At 60.8% G+C, this 25,165-nt stretch overlaps 1 protein-coding gene across 1 annotated transcript in view; it reads right to left on the bottom strand.

Moving 5' to 3' along the window:
- Positions 1 to 807: 807 nt before the first annotated feature.
- GNB1L (G protein subunit beta 1 like) overlaps positions 808 to 25,165 on the bottom strand; it is a 54,709-nt gene continuing 30,351 nt past the window's right edge. The window contains exons 5-8 of the mRNA XM_045535174.1: positions 19,908 to 20,070; positions 16,267 to 16,365; positions 12,125 to 12,340; positions 808 to 1,354 (exon numbers count right to left, since the gene is read on the bottom strand). Coding sequence (XP_045391130.1) covers positions 1,103 to 1,354; positions 12,125 to 12,340; positions 16,267 to 16,365; positions 19,908 to 20,070 — 730 coding nt within the window. The 3' untranslated portion in view covers positions 808 to 1,102. The remainder of the gene's footprint in view (positions 1,355 to 12,124; positions 12,341 to 16,266; positions 16,366 to 19,907; positions 20,071 to 25,165) is intronic.

Genomic DNA, 25,165 nt, shown 5'->3' with positions numbered 1-25,165 from the left:
TCCTTGGGTCCCCCCCAGCCCAGGGCCTGCTGGACTTGCGTCTGGGTCCAGGGCTAGAAGCGCAGTGGGGGTCGGGGGGCCTCGCGGGGCAACTGCCGTGGGTGAGGCCACCCAGGTGTTCAGGCAGAGGGGGCTCTTCTGGCAGCCATGGCAGACACAGGGGTGAGCAGTTCCTGGCTTCTCCAGGCTCTGCCCACAGGCCGCCATCCCTGTTTTCAGGGTCCCCTCCTGCCCAATCAGTCCCCAGCTTCAGGCACAGACACCCGGCCAGGCCAGGCTTGGCCGTGCACTCCGGGTGCACCGCGCCCCGGTGGCTCAGTCCTGCTTCCTGCCGCACTGCTGCGCCTGGGCCGCTCTGCGTGCAGGCTGCGACTGTGGCCTCGGGGGCTGTGAAGGGCCATGCCTCTTGCTGCCCTCCCGCTTTCTGACCAGCACTGTCTGGAGATGGCCCCCAGCCAGGCTTCCATCCTGCTCTCCCTGGGGATGGCATGTCCCTCCCCGGCCCCCGTCGCCTGGCCCTGCACACCGCGGGCCCCTCCACCAGCCCTGCCGTCCCCTTTTCCTGCCCCATTCTCTAGGGAGTCCAGTTACGTCCTTTTCCTGATCCCGTCCTCACCCGGCGTGTCGGGAGCCCTTGCGGGCAGCTGTGAACACGTCTGCAGCCTCCTGCGGCCCAGCCCTGGGGACCACGCGGGCCGCCACGTGACAGCAGGCGGCAGGGGGCTGCCCTGCCCTGCCCAGGGGACACCTGAGGGCTCCGACCCTGAGTGGGGGGACCAGCCTCCTCAGACACCTCCCACTCGAGCCTGCAGGTTGGCAATAGGAGATTTATTGTGAAGCGCCCTCAGGGTGGCCACACAGCAGGCCCCGGCCGACATCTCCCACCCAGGCCGCAGAGGCCCAGGAACCCGCTGATCACAAGGCCCCGTCACGTGCTGGTGTGCTTCACGGAGGGAAAGCCAGCCCCAGGGAGACATCGAGCACACGGTGGTCCCTGGGCCGGGACTTGCTGGTGCTCAGGGTCCCTTGTGGGGCAGCTTCTGCTCCCGGCGGGAGCCTGGCGCCTGCCCCCCTCACTCCGTGTCTCCCAGAAGGGCGCAGGTCACGGGGGTGGGTAGAGCGACCAGATGCTGATGCGCTGATCCTTGGACCCCGCGGCCAGTAGGCCGCTGGTGGCGAAAGCCACACACTGGACGGCAGCGCTGTGCAAGGCCAGCACAGCCAGCGGCTTCATCGTCCGCCAGTGGAACACGCGGATGCGGTGGTCCCAGCCTGCCGTGGCCAGGATCTTGCGGTCCGGCCGGATGGTGACCTCGGCGACCCCAGGGTTGGTGAGCTCGTGAGTCCCCCGCACCTGCGAGAGTGGGCAGCAGAGAGAAGCGTCAGACTCCTCAGCCTGTCATAGTGGCCCAGCTGGAACCAGGAGAGCCAGGCAGTCTGGGGACATGGCGAGAGCCACACGCTCCGCCCCGCTGACTCCTCCTCCTCTCCCCTCCTCCTGGGGAGCCCCTTCGCTCTCGCTGACCCCTCGGGCCATGTCAGAGGACTTCAGCCCGTCCCTCAGGGTGGTCTGTGGCCCTGCCCACCTGCACCTGGGCCTGCTTGGACGGACTCTCTCCCCAGACTCCTCCCCTCCCGGTCCCAGGAGGGGCCTCAGTGGGGCCCCTCACCCTAGGGAAGACATCGCATCCTAGCACCTACTAAGAGGCGAGGTTCCTGGCCTCTCTCTGCAAAAACCTCAGCAACCACCCCAAAGCTGTGAGAAATGCAAACTCCAGCCAGGAATCGTGGCTCATGCCTGTAATCCCAGATACTCAGGAGGCCAAGGCAGGAGGATTGCTTGAGGCCAGGAGTTTGAGACCAGCCCGGGCAACATAGCAAGATCCCATCTCTTAAAAAAAAAAAAAATAGGAAAGAAAGAAAAAAACTCCAAACTGGACAGAGGTTGAAGAGCCAGCAAGAGCAGGAGCTGGAGGGTGTGGGCAGCATGAAAGAGGCAACACTGAGGTGGCAGGAGGAGCACAGTGTGCCCCGCCTGGCAGGGAGGAAGCTGTCCGCCCTGGCCTGGTTCTGAGAAGAGGGCAAGGCGGTGGCACAACATGAGGACTCACACAGGCCCATGCTTCCCGCATGGAGCCATCAGGAGGCTGGCCACTCTCGGGGGCTGAGCGCCCCCCACTCAGCGCCGGCCCCTCCCAGACACGCGCCTCTTGTGGGAAGCAGGGTGCTCAGGGGATTGTAGCCTCTGTGGTTGCAGCAGTTCTTGGGCCTGCAGGACTGTCCTGGGCACTGCAGGGGGTCTGGCACCTCTGTGCCTACACACTGAATGACAGAGGCACTTTGCCACCGTGGTGACAGTGGCTGCCTCCTTCCGCACCAGCCCTGTGCACCCTGAGCTTCCTGTCAGCACCCTCTTCTCTAACGCCTCCCAATGGGGCCGTGCCACTCTCAGGCGAGAATCATGCTTCTCTGCAAAGACGACACGGGAAAGAGGAGGAAAGAAACAGGAAACACAAATGGCAACATTCACCAGAAGCCAATGGAAACTGTCACCAAGCGATTTTGCCATAAATTAACAGAACAAAAGAAAACTTAACGAATGAAGTTACCTCTGTACATTACTCTATAAAACAAGGACCGAAAGCAGCAAAATGCAGGGGAGGAAGCCCAGCCTGGCAGGACTGGGGGAAGAAACGGAGAAAAAAACTCAAAGAAATGAAGAGGAACAGACACAGCAGAAGATGCTTAATCTGACAGTGAGGGCCCAGAGGGCAGGCGTGGGAAACAGCACGGCCAAAGGGAGACAGAGAGTTGAACAGACAGCAGAGAAAACAACAGACACGGAAGACAGGCACTGGCTCTAACGGTCACTGGTATGGCAGCAATTTTAATTTCTGCAAACTGAAGTCTTACAACCTAAAGTCAAAAGAAAGGCTGTAGAGTGGTTAACGTTATGATGGGCTTTAGTAAAATTACTGGACTGAATAGCTAAAGAAAAGCCCTCTTGGTAGCCAGGCAGGAAGATCACGTGGCGCCGGGAATGCCGCATGGCATGTCCGTGCCAGCACGGTGGGGTGATGCCTACCGAGGCTGAGGGAAGCGTGGTCCAAGAATTTTATATCCAGCCAAACTGTCGCTCAAGTACAGACAACAGACAAGCATTTTTGAACATGTAAGAACTCAAAGAATATTGCTCCCATAAGCTCTTTGTAAAGGACTAGAAGATTAACTCCAGTCTTATAAGAGATACCCGGAGAACTACAGCAAATGGTCTGGCAGAGAGCACTGAATGCACTTACCTGCAGGATTAGGTCTAAAACAATACAGGGATTATGGCTACAGAACCGGTTATGTAACTAACAGAAACGTGGGCGGGAACCGAGAGGGGTGGGATGAAGGCCTAGTTCACGGATTTGCCCATCTGCTGTCCTTTGGGGCAAAAGATACAACAGATGCCTGATGGCCCCTGTAAGTGACGACCAGAGCAGCGGTTTCCCTCTCCTCTCCCACCCGACAGTGGGTGCCTTAGCTTCCTAGTATTTGTCCTTGTATATCTGCATAAACTAAGAAAAATGTAGGTATACTCCACAGTTTTATGATTGGATTCCAAAGTCAAGCCCGAATCTGCGCTATGTGTAAGAGAGACTCCAAAGGAACAGTGGGCAGAGATACAGTAGGAGAATGCAAAGAAGAGAACAGGGCCCCTCTTAAGTAATACTGCACGTGATACTGAACCGTGACAAAGGGTACAGTTCCCCAGGAGCAGCTATTAATAGGCTTATCGTCCACAAAGCAAGAGTGATAGGAAGTAGCTATGACACAGCAACTGGTACCAGACTAGTCCTCTTGCTGCAAACACCCATCAACGTGGACAAAAAGTCCTAGGCAACTGTTTCCAGGCGCAGGACGTCAGGCAGAGAAGGGTGGCTGAGGAGGTGGGCTCCCCAGTACCCCCGCAGCTTTCTGCCTAGGGACAGTGCCCCGGCCACGTCCAGGCAGAACAGGGTGCTCACGGTAAGCTGAGGAGGCTGAGGTCAGAATACCTGGCGGCCCGAGGGCCAAAATCTGTGAGGGCGACTCTGAGGAACAGAGGGCGCTGAGGGCTGGGGTGACTCTGTGTGGTTCCCGCCAGTCCCTGGGCTCAGGGCAGACTACACAGGGCTTCCCCGAGCTGCAGGGTTCATGACAGGTGTGAGAGGCCAACAGTGCTGGGGTCAGGCTGGCCTAGGTGCAAAGACTGCGTGACAACTCAAGACCAGCAGAGTCTCCAGAATGGCCCCATTTCAGGAACAAAGATCCCATCTTAGAGTGAGGCCCACCCCAGACCCACCGCAGCAGAGCCAGAAACCAGGCCCTGACAATGTCTGACGGGGAGGCAGAGTGTGGAAGTTGAGTTCCACCACCCTAGAGGAGCCTGGAGCGACCTTTCCACAACCCGCCCTGGCGGGGCCCGACGCCACGCCCACACAAGCTCACGTGAACAGCCAGGAGGCACAAACACTCTTCAGAGCAAAGTAACAGAATCCAGAGTCTCCATCCCGTGTCACTTTCACAATGTCTGACACCAACAATCCATCACTAGGCATGCAGAGAAGCGGGAATACGTGACCCACAGTCAAGGGGAAAAGCAGTTAATAGAAACTCACTCCCCAAATGGCATGGATGTCGAATGGATCAGATAAGACTTTAAAGAAGCTACTTAAATAGGTCCAAGAAATGAAAGACAAATATATTCAAATAATTACAAAAAAGTTGTCTTGATGAGTAAGCAGATAGGGACTATTAGCACAGAAACAGGAATTATAAAAAAGAACTATAATAGAAAATATGAAACTGAAAAACTCAATAACTGAAATGAAAAGTTTACAGGACAGGCTTAACAGAAGATTGGAAATTATGTTTTTCAAAAGTCAGTGAACTAGAAGACAGATCAACAGATACTATCCAATCTGAAGACAAGAAAGAAAAAAGACTGAGCAAAAATGAACAGAGCCTTGGGGACCCAGAGGCTGTGATCAAACCGTCTAATTTACAGAAGCCCCAGAAGGAGAAGAAAGTGAAAATGGTCAAGAAAAAAATAATGGCTGAAAATTTCCTGATTTTAATGAAAAACACCAATTTCTATTTTTTCCTTTTTTTTAAACCCACTTATTGAACTTTTTCAAAAATACCAATTTATAGATCAAAAGCTCAGCAAAACACAATCAGCATCAGAAAAAAATATATGCCTAAGCACAGGATAGTCAAACTAATGAAAACTTCATGGATAAAAATAAAATCTTGAAAGCAGACTGTGCATGGGGGTGAGAAGGCATCATCAGCTGTCGGCAGAAATAACAGAACGACGTCGCTACGTCTAAACAAAACCAAACCGTCACCCGTGAAGTCTACAGCCAGGGCTCTTTTCAAAGAGGGTGAAATAAAGACACTCCTCAGATGAACAAAAGCGAGGGAATTTTTTTGCCAGCAGAATGACAGTACAAGAAATGGTAAAAACTACCTGGTCTGCAGGAAGAGCCCCAGAAATGGTAATGGATGAGTAGATATAAAATATTTTAAAATTTCTTGCCCATTTTAAAAAAACCTGATGATTTAAAGCAAAACTAACACTGGAAGGCAGAGTTCACCATGTGAGCAGGAGCCGCAGGACGGCAGCGGCGCCGTGCGCCGAGGTGGGAAATGAGCAACGCTGACTCTAGGGGACTTCGGAAGGACGCGCTGTTAGCCCGTGGGCAGCCACTCAGGAAAAAGCATGACAAGAGGTGTAGCTGAGAAGGCAAGAGAGGAAGTAAAATGCAATACTAAAAAATAAATGTTTGATTAACACAAAAGCAAGCAGGGACAGAGCAAAAGAGGTCAAAACCGGAGGTGCCAAGTGGAAGACAAACACAGAGATGGTCGATTTAATCCCAGACACATCAATGATCGCACTGAACGCAAACAGATGAAATGCTCCAATTAAAAGGCAGAGATTGTTGAAAAAGATCAAAAAGCAAGATGTAGTTATATGCTGTCTACAAAAGATGCTTTTTAAACATAAAGGGTGGAAGACGGGTTGGATGTGGACACAAGGAAAAAGACGTACCACGCAAAGAGCAAACGTCAGAAAGCTGGTGCCACTGTTCAGCACCTAACCAAAGCCGACTGCGAGACAAAGAACGTTACGAGAAACGAAGGGGCTGTTTCACAGTGAGAAAAAAGGGTGCTTGGCCGGGATGACCTGACCGTCTCAAAGCTTATATGCCCAGAGCAGAGCTTCGAAACTCACAAAGCAAAACTGGCAGAGTCAAAGCGAGAAACGGGCACGTTCACAGCCGCCGTAGGAGATTTCAAGCCCTTTCTCAGGAACCGGGAGAAAACTAGGCACAGACCTGGTTGGGACGCGCAGCACCTCCGCGCCCTCAGTCAGGCAGGCGGAACGCTCCGCCCCACAACTGCAGAACACACGCTCCCTTCAAGTGCACGTGGTGTGCTGCCCAGGACACGCCATGTGCTGCGCCAAACCAAGCCCCAATAAATTTCTAAACCCTGAAACTGTACAGGGAACGTCCACTGACAACAGAATTAAACTAGATTAAAGATACCTGCAAAATCAACAAATATTTGGAAATTAAATAATATACTGCTAAGGAACCTACAGATCAAAGAAGAAATCACAAGGGAAAAGAGAAAATGTTTTGCACTGAATTAAAACAAAGACACAATATGTCAGAGTGTGGGACCAACTCATGATGGAGGGTGACTCGGCCGGGAGCAGATCCTGTGACGGTGGCCTGGTGGCTGCTGCACCCCAGAGGGTGGCCCCTCAGCACCCAGGCCCACACCCTCAGAGCCACCAACGCAGGAGGCCCCTAAAGGACAGCCTCTGCGCGCATGGACCCAGGGCTGGTGAGGCAAGAACGTGATCTTCGGTGCGAGCCCCAGTTCCCTGACAGACGCATCTGCATCTGCAGGGCCAGAGGGAGGGAGGTAAGAGCACTAAGACATAAAAGGCTGCGAAGGGAAGCAGTGACCCACGGAAACCTGGCCTGAGCCAGGTTAACAGTTGGCAAAACAGGCTTCCAGGCAAAAGTCCTCCCCAGAGGAGAGAATGGGAGCGAAGCAAAGGCCCCGCTCGCCCGGCAGACCACCGCGCCGACCCGAGGGCTCCCAGGCCAGCCGCAGAGGGCGCAACGTGGCACCAGACGGGCCTCCAGGAAAGGTGACAAGTGGCCACGGCACCACATCCTCCCTGCACCCCCCAGGGACCCCGTCTTGGGCACAGCTGGCCGACCGCAGCTCCGTGCTCTCGTGCGCGGCGGCGTGTCTGTGAGGAGCGGCCCTGCCTTTCCAGGCACATGTGCAGCACTGCTGGAACCTGGACGGGCCCCCCGCGTTTCAAAGCACTGATATCATTCAGACCTTGTTCTCGGACCACATGTAATTAAGTCAGAAAGTGAAAACTAAAAAATAACTCGGGGAGAAAATCAAACATTTGGAACCGTACGAACATCAGCCCAGCGCCAGAGAACAGATGAAGACAGGGTCCACCTAGAAGTGAGGGGTGACAAAGACGATGACCTCTGGCATCAGGGGGCCTGGCCAGAGGGTCCCCGTGGACACACTCAGGCCCCCACGCTGGGCAGGCGAAGGAGGGCTGAGAGCCGGTGGGCTGCAGCTCCGACTCATGTCAGAGCAACACAGCGAACCCAGAGCACGCAGGCCAACGTAAGAACAGAAACGAGGAAACCGAAAACAAGGACTTCCACGGATCACCAAAGATGAGACTGACAAGGAACAGACAGGGACAGCGCCGCGCACATGGCAGAACCCAAACAGTCACAACGAACAGCTAGAACAAGACTAAGAACAGGGTCATGGGAAAATACCTTAAAGATTTTTATGCCTATAGACAAATTCCTGTAAAAATGCAACTTCCCTCCAAATCAGGAAATTTGTCCACAAAGAAAACTGAACCTTCCCCACAGAGGAAATACCTGGCCCGCAGCAGCACAGGCCCCGCCCACAGTGCCCGCTGATGGGGGAGCCGGGGGGACACGCGCTGTCAGACGGCAGGACGCAAGCGCAGGACAGCCCGCGGCCCCGAACAATCTGACAGAGCCCAGCAGGGCACAAGAGGACACGTTATGTGGTAGGTTATTTTAGGACTGTTTGGTTGTTTTAATGTTAAAAAAAAATTCTGATAATGCAATTCCCTAAAGTAACAGATTCGAGCAGAAAAGGCATGTGAGTCTGAGAGATACAGTGAAAGCACTTGGTGAGCCCAGTGCGGTTCATGACCCAGGTTCCTTCCCCGGAGGGCAGAAGGAGCCTCACCCGATGAGGACAATCTACCAGACCACCTGCAGCCACTGCCCCAGCAGGCCGCCCTGGGCTCCTGGTGACCTGCGAGGTCAGCACATCCTGCCAGCCAGCCCGCCCCTCGTGGCCAAGCCCCCTGCCAGCCCGACCTGTGCTTCCAGGGGCCTCCCCAGGGCGTGGGGCCCATCAGCCCACAGGCCCGCCAACGCCCGCAGCCTGCCAGCCCTGACCACCTCCACGCCATCTCCCTCCGCTACTGTCCTCTGCAACCAGTGACGTCTGCGTGTCACAGACGTTCTGCCCGCCTTCTACTGCCCTCACCTGGCAGACCCTGGCCCTGGGGGTCTCTGTGTGCGTCCTGCCGGTGCACACAGGAGCAGCTGCACGGGAGCTGTCAACTCTTGTGACCAGGAGCCCAGGCAGGTCCTCACTGTGCACAGCGCCCAGCGCCCCCTCCGCGCTGCCCACCCCCCACCCTGGTCCCCGCAGCCTAGCCGAGTGGCCACCGAGACTGGCAGGCACTGGGCAGGGCCAAGGGGTGGGTGCCGGGGTGCATGGGTAGCTGCGTGTGGGGTGCACCGCCTGCAGACCCAGGGGCCCCTCCCACTCGCAGGGCCAGGACACTGTGGCTGGGGAGGGGCTGGCAGCTGGAAGTGGACAGGAGGTGACTGCACACCATCACCATCGTCCTTACCCTTCTCTCTCCTGTGACCTTTGCCCTGAGTCAGTGGCAGAGAGGGGACCCAGGGGCAGAGCAGTGGGCCTCCCTGGAACACCCAGCCCCGCCTCAGGGTCACTGCTTTGTATTCCCTCCTTCTAGGGACGTGCCAACAGTGCCCACTTCCCCGGGAGGAAAGAGCTGCTTTGACCCCGATGCCAAACACCTGGAGCCTGAGATAAGCGGGAGTTTCCATAGCGACCCCGACCCTGTCACCACAAGCAGAAGCAGGGCGCAGGCAGAGCCCCGCATGCCAGCGCCTCCCTGTGCAAGGGGCTGGGACGCCTGGCTCCCACCCAGGGGCTGGGCTTGCCGGGCACCACCGCCAGTGGGGACGGGAGGGACCCCTACCCACCTCGGCTGCTCTTGGGAACAGATGACGTCACTCAGGCAGAGACACCTGGCACAAGGACCAGGTGCCCTCTGGGAAGAGAGGGTGCAGGGGAAGCCTGGGGGGGTCTCCTGGAGGAAGACCACGGCCTGTCTGGGCCCAAGCTCCTGCGGAAGAGGACCTGTCCTGCCCCCGCTGCTCTGTTGCTGGCGTGGTGGCGGGTGGGACTGCGCCCAGCGCCCTGCACAGCCCGTCTCCCTCACTGGAACTCCAGGCGCGGGCCCTGCTGCTGCGCAGATGGCAGCCCCGCTGGGGACGCCCGAGTGGGCGCGGCACAGGACGCCTTGGCTGGTCCGCTTCCCAGGCCAGGCTGCCCGGGCTGGGGGGGCCTCACGATTACTTAAAGGCCTAAAAATACTGCGGGCTGTAAATCAGCCCCTGCTTCAAGGCCTGCGGGCCCTGCCCCAGTGCGGGAGGGAGGGAGCGGGGCTGTGCACCACCTGCATCCCACGGCAGCCCAGGCCCCAGCGCAGATGGCTCTTGGGAAAGCCACCTCGGGAAGGCAGAGTGGCTCCGGTGTCACCAGGTGCCCCCAAGTGCCCCTGGGCAGTGTCCTGACGTGGGCTGCCCCCTCGTCACCACTGCACCCCCTGGCCAAGCCCTGGCCTGGACCAGGACCTTCCGGGAAGGATCTCTGGCCACCAGGGGCTCTCCTAGCGCATGACCTCAGGTGCCAGGAATGCGCAGCGCCGCGCAGCCACCATCTGGTTCCGATTACCCACGCTCTGCCGCAGCAGCCTCATCCGCGCCCCTGCTCCCAGCGCCCGCCTGGGAGAGACTGATTTCGGCTCATTAGAGGCTGCGGTGGGAGGACACAAGGGAGGCACAGCTGCGCCCACGTGGCTCTCAGGCCAGGCGCTGCGGTGCTGGGGCTGGGCGAGGACACCTGTGGGTGCCAGGCGCCTCGAGGCCACCTCACCTGCTCCGGGGCAGCAAGGGCCCCCTCAGACGGCTGGCCTCCGCCAAGGGCCCTGGGATTCCCGGCCAGGCGTGGAGCTCACAGAACCTGAACTCTCGGGGCCTCTGAGTTGAGGGTGGGTGTGATGTTGGGCAGGGCACAGAGGGCTGGCTCCGCCCTCCCAGGACCCCTCCCTCCATGCTCGCTGTGGGCAGAGGCCTGCCCGGAACCCACCCTCGCGCTTGCCACTCCACACTGCGTTCCTGGTCCCTGAGCTTTAGCTTTTAACTTTGTCAGTACAGTAAGGTCGTCTCTGGAGAACATGCCTATAAATCGCAGCTTCAGTTCCAGCAGCTGTTTCCCAAACATGCCGGGAGGGGCCAGGCAGGCCTGGGTCAGGATGGCGGGAGGCTCCTTCCTGGGGTCCTGGGTGTGCAGTGGGGTGGGGGCTCTCAGGGAAGGGTCTTCAGCCCTCTGCAAACTCAGGCTGGTGAAGGCCATGCCACAGCAGAATGGCACTGGACCCCCAGGGGACAGCACTGTGGGGGTCCCCAGCAGGCTTGGCGGTGGGAGAGAGGGGCTATGAGGGAGACCCCCCCACGCCCCCCTGGGGGGTCAGCACCGACTGGGACAGCAGCTAAGGACACGAAGACCCAGCACCCAGAGCAGCTCAGCCCGAGTTTCTCAAAATGACCATCGTCCTTTCAACTCACAGCAGGGCTTCTGGGGGACCAGCCCCAATGACTGCAAGTCTGCCACACCTGGCACAGGCTTGGGGACCCCACAGGCACTGGGGACCATCCCTCCCTGCCCACCACATGACCTGGGGACTCTGGTGGTGTCCACTTGATGGGCTGAAGGGGAGCCCCATCCCCACCTGGGGGGTCTGAGCGATGGCCTCCCTTTGGCCTCCTGTCGAGTAGGCAGAGCCTGGATCACACAGCCCCCCAAGGGCAGGCGCATCGTGGTGCCCCGGGCCTGAGCCCGGGCCAGGCCAGGAGCTGGGCCTGCTGCTGCTTCTGCGGCCACCCCGAGGGGCACGCAGCTCCCACGAGGCCCCACCCACGAGACCTGTCTGCAGTCCCACTCACTGCCGTGGGCAAGCCTGTCTTCCCGGCTTCTGCGAATGGGGGACCCTTGCCCACACCTGGAAGCCAGGCTGCACCCAGGACACACCCAGCACCTCATTTCCTGTGGCCTGCAGCCCCCCACAGCTGCACCAGAGACAGCTCCCCGATACTCATCAGCCCCCACCCACTCCCTGCTGTCCTGTGCTAGGCACAGGGGGCCAGAGGCCTGGGCCTGGACACCATGTGCCCTTGAGACACCAGCAGAGGCCACAGGCATCAGTCCGCCCTGGGCCTGAGGCCTCGCGCCCGTCCTGCAGGCTTTCCTGCGGCCCAGGAGCAAAACCCCCCCTCAGGCCAGCTCGCAGACCACCATGGGGGCTGGAGCTCTGTGGAGTTTTCCGCACTGGGCTGTTTTTTTTTTTTGATTAATCAGTTCCTTACTGACCAAATTCCTCTGAATTTTCACAAAGGAGCCTGAGCACTCCTGGACTCTACGTGCCTTTCTCTGGATGGACAAGACGTGACTGCCGCTAACCCGAGGCCTGGGAGAAACCCAAACCATGTGAACGGCGCTGACGCCCACGCCCCTTCTTCCTGCGCCGCGGGACAGGCCGCCCGCACCGCCTCTGAGTGATTGATTAGCCGGGGATCTGCAACAACTCCTCCTTCATGCCTAAATATTGTTCCAGCCCATCAGACTGTTGGTGCAGAGCAGGATAAATGAGGCCGGGGCCCGGCGCGCTGACCTGCAGGGCCTGCCGCCCGTCCAGGCTCCAGACAGCCAGCGCCTTCCCCGCGGAGCCCGAGACGCCCCGGGCCTTCTGGGGGTCGAAGTCAAGGCCCATGACCGGCTCCTCGTGGCAGGCGACGCGGCTGCACATCTTCCGCTCCAAGACGTCCCACAGGACCACCGATCCGTCCTCGTAGCCGGCCAGGAGGAGTGGGCGGGGGCTGGAGTTGGCCTGCAGGGACGGCAGAGCAGTCAGCTCCCAGAAGGCTCAGACTCGGTCAGTTTTGGGGGGAAAGGGGCTCTCAAGACGCTGTCCCTCCTGCGGGGCTAGGGGCTGCTTCCTGAATCCTCCAGGTGGCCGTGCTAGTCCAGGGGCCCTGCACAGCCCCTGTACGGTGGACACCACAGGTGTGGGGCCAGCACGGCTGCTGCTGGAACACCCTGAGGGACATGGGGTTGGAGGGCACAGAGCCCCGGAGCAACCCCCACGGCGCCACTGCCTACCAGCCCCGAGACCCGGCATGTGCCCGCACTGGGTCCTGCCCACAGGGGCACTGCTGGGCACCTGCCGTGCGCACAGGTATAGCTGAGCCCTCACCACCTCCCTCGTGCTCAGGGACCCACCCTCCTGCCTCCTTGCCTTGGCCTGAGATGCATGGCCACCCTCCTGGTCTGGAGCCACCAGCCAGGAGAAACCGTGAGCTCCATCTCAATGAAAGATGAACTTCCTGTGCCTTGTCAACGTGGCTACAGAAGTGCCCCCCGCCCCCCACAAGGCTGGTGTGAGCTGCCCGCGTCCGAGCTCGCGGCCCAAGCTATCGTGATGAATGAGGGCACGGGTCAGAGGGCTGCGAGCCCTGGGCAGACGCCTCGTTTGTTAAGCCTCTGCAGCGACTGCAGGAGGAGAGCACAGCAGGATTCCGTGTCACCCTGGGGACGCAGCCACCAGGCTCTGAGAGTGGCACCCCCGGAGAAATCTCGCAAGCCTAAGCAAGGAGATGAGGGCTGGCCAGGGGCTCCAGGGTGGGTGACCAACAAGCCAACACCATGTCCCCAAGCAGCCCAAGGGCTGGGGCGCCCAGTGCGTCAGCAGGTTGGTGGCGGGAGCCGGGCAGCCAGGCTGGAGCCTGAGGCAGGCCACGCTGGTCCAGAAGGGCCGGCCGGGGCAGGGGCAGGCAGGACACGGTCACCGAGGCCTGCACATGGGCATGTGAACCCCCCGAGCCAGGGCTGGCCCAGAGGCACATGTCCTCCCCCGCGTAGATGGCTTGTCACACCATCGTGCTCTGACCACAGTACGGGTTCACACAAACAACACAGAAGAGCAGCTCCCGGGAGTGGGCCCTGTGTCTCCTGGGTGCCTCGTCTCAGGTGTTGTCCCTGCCCAGAGGCAGCGCTGCCCCAGGTCCCCGAGTGTGCAGGGCCGAGGTGCGCCCGCCTCCGCCCTGCAATCTGCTGGCTGCTCTGCTGCTCTCTCCTGTGATGTCATCACAGGGAGAGCCCCACGCTGGCACTGGTCAGGTCACCTGCTTGGACGTGACGCGTGCAAAACCATATACCACGTTCCCAGAGACGTGGACTCGGGGGACTCTAGGAAGTGCCACACCCCTGCCTGGAGCTCCTTGCAGGCATCCGTGCCCCAGGGCAGCGTGTTTGGCCCCAGAGCAGAGTCAGGGCCGGGCAAGAGCAGCCCGGAACGTACTGAACCCCATTCAGGAACACAGGCCAGCCCCTGCCACCAGGGCGATGTGGCCGGCTGCTAGACCCACCCCCAAGTCCGGCTTCCAAGAACTCGCCTGGGGCCCACTTGGATGTGCCCCTCTCGGGCAGGGCTCTGTGGCAGAACCTGTCCCCAGTCTTCATCGCCTCTGGACAAGCCTACCCTGTCCTCTCTCCCTGGGGCACACTCCTCCTGGCTCCTGAGCTGCAACAGCTCCGGCCCGGGGCTCTGACCAGTCTCTGTAGACCGACGTCAGTGTGAAGCTGCAGCCCCGGAGTTCTGGGTCCACAGCTAACGACCACCTGCCATTTTTGCCACGGGGTGGCTGGAGCAGGGCCGGCCAGACCTGGAGGGGTCACCCCATGGTTGCTGGCCCTGCCACCACCTCATTGTCTGCTGTGCTCCGGGTTCCTGTGCCTCCCAGGGACAGCCGCGGTGGGCAGACAGTGTTCGGGCCGGGCCTTTGGTGCCCACACCATTGGTGCTGCCCGGCCCCCTCAGAGGATCTGATACCACCCTGCTCTCGTCTCTCCTCCAGCCCCACACTCAGCTGACACTTGGAGGCCAGGCCTCACTCGCGTCCCCTCTTGTCCCTCAGCAAGCAGCCCCAGAGGACACAGCAGGGACCGGCTGGAGGGGCCCTAAGCCAAGGACTGTGCCTCAGGCCTGCCGTAGCTCCTGACCGTCTACCATCACTCCTGCGGCACGAGTCGCCACTTTGAGGAGAAAAATAAGAGTATATTTGAGTGTTTAAAAAAAAACCTAGCCGGTCCACTTTGCCACACTTAGATTAGTAAGTCTTGACCTGGACCGTCAGGCTCGGGGATGAGAAAGGCACATTCCCAGTTGACGCAGGCTGCCTTGGTGGCACAGTCCGCACCGGGTCTGTGTCACCCACACAAACGCGGTTTGTCCTCTGTCAGCGATATTAATTACCTTAACAAGTTGGTACACCCCGTTCTACACATTTTTCTGCTGGAATTCTACATGATTGTGCAACGACCCATGTTTTCCAGGAGCCGACGGGAGCGGGTGCAGCCTCGGCTACCCCGCCCCAAGACGGGGGCCCTCGGCCGCCGCTTGTGACGCTGCGGCCTGGGGGTGTCTGTCCTCCCAGCCCTCGGAGGAGCCTGGTCTGGACACACGGAGGCAGTGTCCCAGGCTCTGCCCCGTCCCCGAGGCCCAAGCCTGCCGGTGCCAAGAGTGTTGCCATTTCAGGTAAGTCTCTTGGAAGTGCCCCACCCCCGTGGGTGTCCCTCCCAGAGGCTGTGCAGCTGCAGCAGCAACCCCACGGGATCCACCTACTGGGGACCCCAAATGCCAACGTCCTGAGTCAAGAAACTGCAGGGAAGCTGACAGCAGGAAAGGGTGGCGATCTTCCTGGCCACGTGAAGAGAAAAAAACGCCGAGGGCAGGGTCTCTGGGGGTGCCCATGCAAGGGCACCGACACCTCCAAACCGCATGGGCGCATCTGGACTGACTCTTGTGAAGAGCTCAGAGAGGCAGGAGGCAGGAGGCAGGCACCGCTTCCTCCTCATCAGGGCCAGCGAAGGGACAGGAACGTGCCAGGATTGCCAAGTGCTCCAGAGCAGGCCCTCCCCGGCACCCCGCCCACCACGGCTCCTGCAGCTGTGACAATGTGGCTGAGGCTGCTGGCAACTCCTTAGGAGAGACGAGTGGCACCAGGCCATTTGCTCTGCAGCCCGGGGAGGGGGGCGAGCGCTCTCAGATGGTGCTGACTGGGGGCGGCTGGGCGGGAAGGTGTGGCCCGAGGAGGGCTGGGGTCACCGGTGGACGTGGTGGGCCCAAGAGGATTCCTCCCACGCCTGCAGCCCCCAGCGTGGCCCAGGCTTCTACTATATCCCCAGGGGACGCCTCCCGACCCCTCCAAACAGAAAGAACAGTCAAGAAAGAAGGAAATGGCTGTGGCTCAGAAATTCTGAGCATGGCCACGGGGCGAGGCACTGGCACTGTGTTAAACCCACGCCTGCCTCTAGGAGGCAAAGAAGTAACAAAAACTAACCCCAAGCAAGGAGGGGCTGCACAGGCTGCCGCGGCTGGTCAGCACGCCCCTCCTGCCTCTGCAGTGCCAACGGACCACCGCGCTGAGTGGAAGGGTACACGGCCCTGGTGGGGCTGCCGAACCCACCAACCCCACCATCCCCTCCTCACCGCCACCCGCAGGAGGGCGAGCCTGTGGGGCCCGTGAAGGGTGTGCACCCGCTGCTGCCACCTGGGGCGATGCCAGGACCCCTCGCAGTGGCAGCAACGGGAGGCAGAGGGCCAGCGGGGACACTGAGGCTGCAGGAGGCGGCTGCACATGTTCCCCACAGGGGGTGTTGCCTGACTGGCATGGCAATAAATCAGATCTGAATGGGACATGATTCAGGCCAGCGGGCGTGGCTGGCAGGGCGTGGCTGGCGCGCGCTCGGCCTTACCTGCCACAGCCCCAGGCACATGGGCATGCCCGGCTTGGCATCTGCCTCCGGCTTCAGGGTGCACACTGACGTCTTGGACGGCATCTCCAGGATCTGAACCTGACAGCAAGAAAACAAGCTGATTTGGGCCGACGCCAAGTTGAGTCTGTGCTATACAAACAAGAGACTTTTAAGGCGATTAGCCAGGCTGCCGTGAGTTTCTGTCTGCTCCCCTCCCGTGAGGACCCGGGAGCCGAGGTTCCCCGGTAGGCTGCTCGTGGGCCGGGGGCTGCCAGGCCCTTACAAGCTGCTCACAGCGTTCCCAGGTGACAGCACGTCACCGCCCGGCAGCCGCCTCGGCCTCTCCCACTTCCCCGTCTGGGCTGAGCAGGAAGCCCGGCTCCCTCGCCCCCGACTCCACTCAGCCGCTCCTCTCTCCTTGCTCCTCTTGCCTGGTGTGGGTCTGACACCAGACACCGTGAACAACCTCAGGCGTGTTCCTGGTACAGAGACTCCCACAGGCACACCTGGGCACCCACCGGCCGTTGAGAAACCAGCCCCGCACCTGGACCCCGTGGGCCCATGTGCTGACGGCAGGCCGGGCTCTGCCCAGCACCGGCCCCAGGGATGGCCAAGGCTGTGAGGAGCAGGCTTGGGCACCAAAGTGCCGCAGCCCAGAATTGGGCCCCAGCTGTCCCTTGTCCCTGAGCACCTGGGCTCCCTCATCCACCTGGTAGGGACAGGACACCCCTCCAGTGGAGCGCCCACCTGACGTGCTGCAGCGCAGGCTGGCAGGGTGCTCCCTGCCTTGTCCGTGCTGCCCAGTGGACCTGCTGGAACCGGGTCCCGCGTGCCCTCCGCCCCTGTTCTGCAAGCTGGGAGGCTCGTCCACCTCTGAGCTTCCCTGGGTACCAGTGAGAGCGGCTCTGTATCATAATGTGGCCGTAACATCGATGTGCAGCCACCCTGGGCAGGAGGACACCACATGGCATACCCCGGTCTGCACAGGAGCAGTCTGAGGTCCAAGGGCTTGGGGCGTCGCGTGGCCAGAACTCACACTGGCTGCTCGAGTCCCACCCTGTTCTCTGGGGCTAGGCTGGGGGGCGGTGTCTGAGGGGCCCCTATCGGAGAGAACCTGGCTGCCTTCACCAACCCACACACAACCGGCCCAGGCCCCACGTCTGAATTCCAGGTCTGCCCCTGTGTGCTGGGGCTGTGCCGAGGGCAGCCTCCGGGCAGGGCGGAGAGCCGGTGCGTAGCTGGGTCCTCCCAGCCAGCCGCAGAGTCCTGTTGATGCACCCAGCTGACAGGCGGGCTGGGCTCACCACGCTCCCAGCAGGGGCCAGCACAGCAGCTCAGCCCTAGGGACAGTGGGGTTTCCAGCCCCGCTCAGCACAGGGCCGGCACACAGCTCCATGTCCCACCCACACACACATGCACACACGTGCACTTACACATCTGCACACGTACAGAGGCTCATGCCCAAGCCCAGAAACCAGGGGCCTCGGGGTAAGCCGACTGCCCGAAGGAAGGCGCTCTGGGAGGCAGACAGCGACACAAGGAAGGGAACAGAGAGAGCTCGAGTACCAGGAGAGGCTCCTGCAGTCGTGGAGGATGAGGCTCCAGGAAAAGGAGCTGCTGGGACCCCACGGACGCTCATGGTGTGAGACGGGCCTGCAGCTCTGGGAGAGGCTGGTCAAGCCAGAATTAAAGGCAGCCAAGATGGCAAATAGGAGGACAAAAGAGAGGTCTTTTTGGACAAGAGGCTTCCTTATGAAAAAACCGCTCCAGGGCAAGCTCTAGCAAAACAGAAAGAAATACAGGAACAAGAACATGGGGAAACCAACTTAGCCTGGCCCAGAGGAACAGGGAGAACCCAGGGGAAGCCAGAGGCAGGCTGAGCCCTTCTCTGCTCTCTGCGCGACAACGTCGGCTCCAGCACAGCGTTTCTCCTTCTGGGAGACCCTCCGGGGGCAGGGAGGGGGCTCAGGGCAGGGGACTCGGGCAGGCCCGTGTGGACAGGGCAAAAGGCGGGGGCAGGGGGAGGGCAAAGCCCAGGCAGCCCAAGGCCCCGTGCCGGGCACTGCCGGGGGCAAATGGGTGGCGGCAGCTGCAGCCACATCCTGCGCGCAGGCAGCAGGGCGCCTGGACCCAGCGCCAGGGCAGGCCCAGTGTCCTCCTGGCTCGGCCACCAGCCGGGGCCTCCCTGCCCCCACCTGTGCCTGCGCCTCCTGCAGACTCCGATGACGCCCACCTGGCACTCCACGGCAGCTTTTGTTTCCAGAAGGGAAAACGTTGGGCTTTGGTGGCCACCCAGACGGCCGAGCAAGCCCCGAGCGCTGTCTGGGCACAGGCCAGCGATGCTTCTCCAGGGCCTCGTCCAGGCAGATTCCAGGTGGGAACTTGGACGTGCGAGGTCCCAGACTGGCAGCTCCAGGAAAACACAGAGCCTGCCCCTCGGGGAGGGCCAGGTGGAACAGCCTCCAGCAGAGGGACCGACCGGGGCCCACGGGTGGCGGAGGCAGGCGCGTGGGGGACACAGGTCAGGGCAGACCCGAGGGTCCGGGTCCGGCCGGCAGGAGCTGGCTGCCTGCCCACTGTTTGGGGCCCAGCACACCCCTCTTTCTCACATTAGTAAAACTTGTAAAAGCGTTGGGAAAATTGGCAAGACAACCGTACGCAGCTCCTAATTGGTGATTTAAACACAATCAAGAACAAATAAATTCCTGTTGCTGTCTCATTATTTATAAACTGGATCTGCCTGAAGACAGAATGACTCTTCTTGGGCGGGGGCCAAGCCCGGTGAGGGCTCACGGGGCGTGGGCCAGGGAGGACCAGGAGCAAGGGCGGGAGGCCCCAACCCACCCTCATGTGCGCACCCGCTCCACACCCACCCTCCCACACCCCGCCTCGGGCCACTGCCGCACTCCCGGGACGTCCAGGCGCCACTCTCGGCTGCTCTGCTTTCCCTTCAACCACGCCCACCTCCTCTGTGATGCCCCTGCCCCAGCCCGGCCCATCCTGGGCCCCCGGACCTGCCTCATCTGCCCCCAGGGCATGGAAGCTGCTGTCAGCCTGGCCAGCCCCACATCACTAACCCCTTCGGTCACTCTGACTGACCTATACCAATGGTGGCCTCCCTGGTCACCCCTCCTGGAGCCCATCCCCTGTGCACCCATCCCCTGGGGACAGCAGTCACCACCTTTGTGCCAACCCCCAGCTTGCATCCCAGTCCTACCATAGTGCCCGGTTCTGTGCCCTGACACTCCACTGTCCCTGCTGCCCAGGCTCAGCCGCCCCCCACCCCGCCGGGCCTCGACTCTTTCACCACCTCCTCCCACCGAAGTCCAAGGCCCCTGAAGACCTGAGCAGTCCCTGCCCCCAGCTGCTCCTGCTGGCCTCAGGCCTCCACACCTGGTCATGCCACACCCCTCCTCCACAGGCAGAGCCGTTCTGGGTGCCCGGCCCCTCCCTCTCACGCTGCCCCTGAGGACAGCTCACCGCCAGGGCCACCCCCCAGGTGCCAGGCCAAGGCCCAGCTGCTGGAGCTGCAGAGCTGCCCTGGGCGGCTCCCCGGGGTCCAGCAGGCGGGCACAGGCACCTCCTAACCAGCTGCAGGGACAAGGACAGCTGTTTAAGAGAACAAGGAGCCTGGTTCTCACCTCGTCGCTGCCCTTCCCTGGCATGGCAAGCGTCCAGCGTGGCTGCCCGCCGGCCAGGATGGCGCTCCTGCAGAAGCCCACACTCTCCAGGCGCACGGAGTCCACGACGGCATTCCTGCCCTCCGCCAGGTCCCACAGGCACAGCTTCAGGTCCCGGCCCTGACTTCCAAACCAAGAGGAGACAGTCCTAAGCCTCCCCCCGTGAGCTTGTCACATGCCCCACCTGGACAAACCCTGGCCCCCGAGGCTGAAGGTAGGCAAGGCCCCGTTTCCAGAGAGTGGCTCCCAGCGGGTCAACAGCCTCAGCCGAGCAAGGGCTTCTCTGCTCCAGCACTTACATGTGAGTTGGCATCCAAGGTGCCCGATGCCAGGACACATGACCAACTGTGGCTGCAGGTGCTCTGTGGCAAGTGTCCCATGTCCCGCCTCCACAGCCCTCTGCTGCCACCCGTGCCACCAAAGCACACGCCCTCCTCCCTCTGCGAATCTAGTTTGAGGACCCAGCGATCCCACTCGCAGGTACTTTCCCAAATGAATTTTACCCCACGTTCACACAAGCACCTGCACAAGAACGTGTACAGCAGCTCTGTCCACGACCGCCCGCACCAGAAACCACCAGCCATCCCTCCACAGGAGGCTGGAGCGTGCCCACCGTGGGGCAGCACTCGGCACTGGAAGGGCCAACTGTGGACACGTGCAACAGCCTGGAGGACTCTGAGGGGCTCCTGCTAAGCAGAAGCAGCCAGATCTGAAAGGCTACCGTGGTGTGACCGTTCTAGAAGGCAGGCGGCGGGGACAGGCATGCTAGGGGATGCCCACACAGGCACCACGGGGCAACAGGCTGCCCAGCGTGGCCCAGGCGTGGCGGGTGCCAAACCCACAGAGCTGCACACCACTGAGGGCAACTCACTATAGGTACGCCAAAAACAACGAACAAGCAGGACATCGGGAGTCCAGGAAGGACTGAGCGGGGACAGGCCCAGACGGGAGGGCGCGGTGCGGGTGGGAACAGGGAGGGCACCCTGAGGGGAGCGTGCGTTCTGACCGGACGCCGTGCGGTTAAAGACCGAGACCATCTTGCAGGGACGCGGGCTCTAGTTAGTGAATTTGCTTCTCACAGGGGTGCAGGCCCGCAATTCTGACGGGTGACTACATCGGAGGTGGCTCTCAGGGCGGGACCTCCCCCACGGGGCCGTCAGACAAGCACAGAGGCGAGGAGGACCTGCGGAGCCCGGGTGACGGTGTGTGCGGCCAGATCAGTGCACAGACGGACGCAGGGGTGAGCGCGGCGTGCGAGCCTGGGTCAGCACCCCAGGGCCGCCAGCGTCCCCCGCTGCAGCACCCAGAAGCGGCCAGCGCACCTGGCGCCCATTCTCACCGTCGGGAGCCCGGGTGCTGAGGAGTGGCCGATGCCAGGGCTGGGGCAGGAAGAACACAGCATGAATTTCAAGCATCTTGCAGTGCCAGAAACTAAGGAAATACTTAAGACATCAAATAAAGGACAGGCATGTCAGAAGGACACAGGCTCCAAAGCTGGAACAATCCGAATGATAAAAAAAAAAAAGTCACAGTAGTAATAGATTTTAACCCAAAGAATGAAGTGCATCTCCTGCCGCTCTGATGGGTGAATGCATAAATAAACTGGGAAGCAGCAGCAAACTCCCCACAGGTTCCTTAATTCCTGTTAAAGCAGAGTCTACCACCGCGAGGAGGAAGGAGGGAGACAACAGCCGGCGACAGCTGCTGCAGGCAGAACCCACAGGCAGATGCCGACAGCGGCAGGTGAAACTTTAAGGAGAAACAGGGTATTTGCATAGCCTCAAAGTTTCTCCCCCCAGATATTTATTAATTCCTGCGGTGGCTTTACCACAGGCCCACACCTTCTCGGACCCTCCTCCCCTCGAGAGTGCGCTGGACCTGGTGACTCGCTTCTAAGGAAGCAGGAAGAAAAGGCAGCACCTTGGATGGGGCCCAGCAGACACCCCCAGCCCGAGTGACCAGCGATGACCTCACCGGCCATGGGCCACATGGACATCCCAGACCCCGGCACGGCAGGGTGAGGAGGGCACATGCCTCCGTGGGTTCCTGCCAACACCCGCCACTCCCATCTCACCCTGAGAAAGCGTCACACAAACGCTACCTGAGACTCAGGTGTTCTATAAAACATCTGGGCAGTACTCTCTGAGAATGCCAAGGAAAACGAGGAGGAGAGAAAAGATCACAGACCACAGGGCCTAAGGAGACAGGACAGCCTGGTGGGTCCTGGAGCAGAAGGGACAGCGGTGGAGAGGCGCAGCGACCCTCTGCCGCGCCGCACGGGCGCCGCTCCCCCCAGGCTCGTCTGGGCAACCCAATCCCAGCCCAATCTCTACTCGGTTTCGGGAGAACTTCCCAAGCTGACGCTGAGAGCGTGACGTGTGGAGGACGACGATCGCGAGGCCCCTGGGAGGCTCCGCTGGAGCAGGCTCAGCGGGCAGCCAGGGAGAGGCAGTGGGAGGGTGTCCCCATACCCAACCTGGGGTATGCGCCCGGGACGTGCGCCCGGCAGTGAGCCAAGGACTCGCTCACTCACTCAGCTGTCGGGGAACTTTTTATTTGGATCAGTTTTGAACTCACAGGATAGCTGTGCGAGCAGGAGGAAGTCCCCTGAACCTCCTGTCCCTGGTGCCTCCCGGCCTCCGCAGCCCCAGCACACGTGTGCACCTCCCACATGCAGACCCTCCAGGGCAACCCCCGCGGCAGCAGTCCCGGGGCCTCGTGGGCACCACACTGGCTGTGGGCCTGTCAGGCTCCACCCCCGCCCACCCCCACCCTGTCCCTCCTTCCCTCCCCACCGCCAAGGCCAGGAGCCAGGCCCACGTTCCCGAGGGGACACCAGGAGAGGACACCACACCTCCCCAGCCACTGCGCCCGAGGGCACACAGCGTGACCTGCCCAGCTGGGGGCATCGACCCTCAGTGCCTGGTCCAGGCTGTGCCCCTAGCTCTGTGCCCTGCAAAGCGCCTGCTTCCCTTTGTCTGGTATGTTGTGGGGATGCTCTCCTAACGCCACACCAACACCCTGACCTCGTAAGACCTCTGGCCCATGTCTCCAGGAATCCGATCTTTCAGCACAGGGAGATGTTCAGAAACCACGATCTGGTGCCGGCGCTCATGGCCACGGGAGCTGCTGCTGCTGCCAGCCTTCTCTGCAGATGGAGTAGGAGGCACATACACACACGCACATACACATCACACACACGCAAAGCCCCCACATAAACACACACACGTACCACATACAGTTCACACACACTACACACATAAATCACACATAGGTGGAAAGCCCCCCCCCACATACACACATACCACACACAGTTCATCCACACAGCACGCACACACCCCCCACCCACACAGGGAGCTACTCTATACGAATCTTTGCGCATTTGACCGCGAGACGCGCCAGCTCCTCTGAGGGCCTCAGCTCAGCCCAGCCCCTCTGGGAGCTTTCTCCTCATCCCCATCGGTAACTGGCTCCCGCTGCCCTCCAGACATTCACTGGTGCGGCCAGCCGGTGCCTCTGCCATGTGTCCCCACTGCTTCTGCAGCCGCCCCAGCCCCAGCCCCCACTCACGGGAACGAGGGAAGGGAAGGCGGGCCGTCGGGCACCGCGTGGCAACACCCACAGTGGGCTCCGCGCACACAGCTCTCCAGGCAATGGCAGTGAGGATCCTGCCGGACAGTGAGAGGCCCCCCCATTGCGATGCAGGGGCTCCCCAAAAGACACAACAGCTCTTGCTGTAAGGGGAGAGCCTGGCTTTCCTGACTCCATCAAAATGAGTAACTTTGTCTGTTAAAGGTACCACTGAAAGAGCGAAAAATGCAACCACCAGGTTGGAGAAATAAGTTATGACATAAAATGTATCTCAAAGACAGAAAGAACCCCGACACATCCGTAGGAAAAGGCAGGCAGTCCAGTGGAGAGAGGGCAGGAGACCTGAGGGCTTATCCCAGTGGCCACGCAGGCCCCACCACGGAGAGATCAGAACACCCAAATGAAGCCACGCTCAGAAGCGCCTGTGTGCAGCAGCAGGGAGGGCTGAGGCGCTCCTGCCCTGGGGGTGCAGGCCGGTGCCCTCCGACACGTCCGAAGTGCACACGTGCCGTGCCCAGGCGTCCCAGCTCTGGGTGCACAGCTCCAACCTGCAGACACGGTGCGCCCGGGCCCTGGGAGACCGTGACAGCTCCACGTGGGCACTGGGCCTCCAGTGACAGGCGCACGCCCCAGTGGCACACCACACGGAGCACAGCAGCCAGGTGCAGCTGCGGACAACTCGGCGACCGCACCGAGGTAAGGTCGGGTGGCAGAAGTCAGACACAGAGGAAGCTGCTGCTTAGGGCTCCACCCTTTTTAAGTTAAGAAAAACAGACAAAACTGTCTATGTGTTTTAGAGACACACATTCAGACAGTGAAGCAAGAGCGAGGTATGGGGGCTGCTCCTGGGGTAGGGGACGCCCCTCCGGGGAGGGTGCAGCAGTGGTCTCGAGGGCCTGGGGGCGGGCGCTGGTTGCTCAGGCGCTCACTGGGCTCCGCACGCCGGTGTCCCCTCTTCTGTAAGCGCGTCACATCTCACGATTAGAAAGGCTAAAGCAGCACCCTGCAAGGGTGGCGTCAAGGGCACAGGTGCGCCTTGGTGTGTGGGCAGGGCCGGGGCGTCCCCCTACCTCCTCAGGACATGAAAGTGACCGCCCCCTTCAAGGGCCACTTGGAGAGACTTGGCTTCCAAACACAGCTGAGCGCAGGCCTCTCGGAGGCCGCGGGCTCTAGTGCAGCGCAAACGCACCTGCGCATTCCACAGCCGCAGCCCCCCGACCCCCGTCCCTCTGCAAGGGAGGCGCCCTCGAGGAGCAGGGGACCCCCCAGGGCCTCCACCTCGGCTGAAAACTCGGGAGAAATGCTCACAAATGGCAGCTCCGCTGCACGTGGCCTAGCGGGGTTCTGGAAAGGTGTCTACTCTGACAGGGAAAGCTCAAGCCACAGGGAGGTCCTTTGCCCCAGGAATTGGGCCAGGCCTGATGAGGCTCTGGAAACACACAGGCCCGCGGCCCCACCCTCTGGCACAGCTCTGCGCCCCCGGCACCAGCCAGCCATCTTCCAGGCCGTGGGCACTGCAGGAGTTGGGCCGTGCCCACACCAATGTTGTTCTGCAGACTGAACTGGGCCAAGACAGGCCCCGTCCCCCAGGGACTGGACTCCACAGTGCTCCAGTGTCCCGGGCACAG

Source organism: Lemur catta, chromosome 21 (genome assembly GCF_020740605.2).
Source record: "Lemur catta isolate mLemCat1 chromosome 21, mLemCat1.pri, whole genome shotgun sequence".
NCBI lineage: Eukaryota > Metazoa > Chordata > Mammalia > Primates > Lemuridae > Lemur > Lemur catta.
This window is presented reverse-complemented; position numbering and strand designations above follow the sequence as displayed.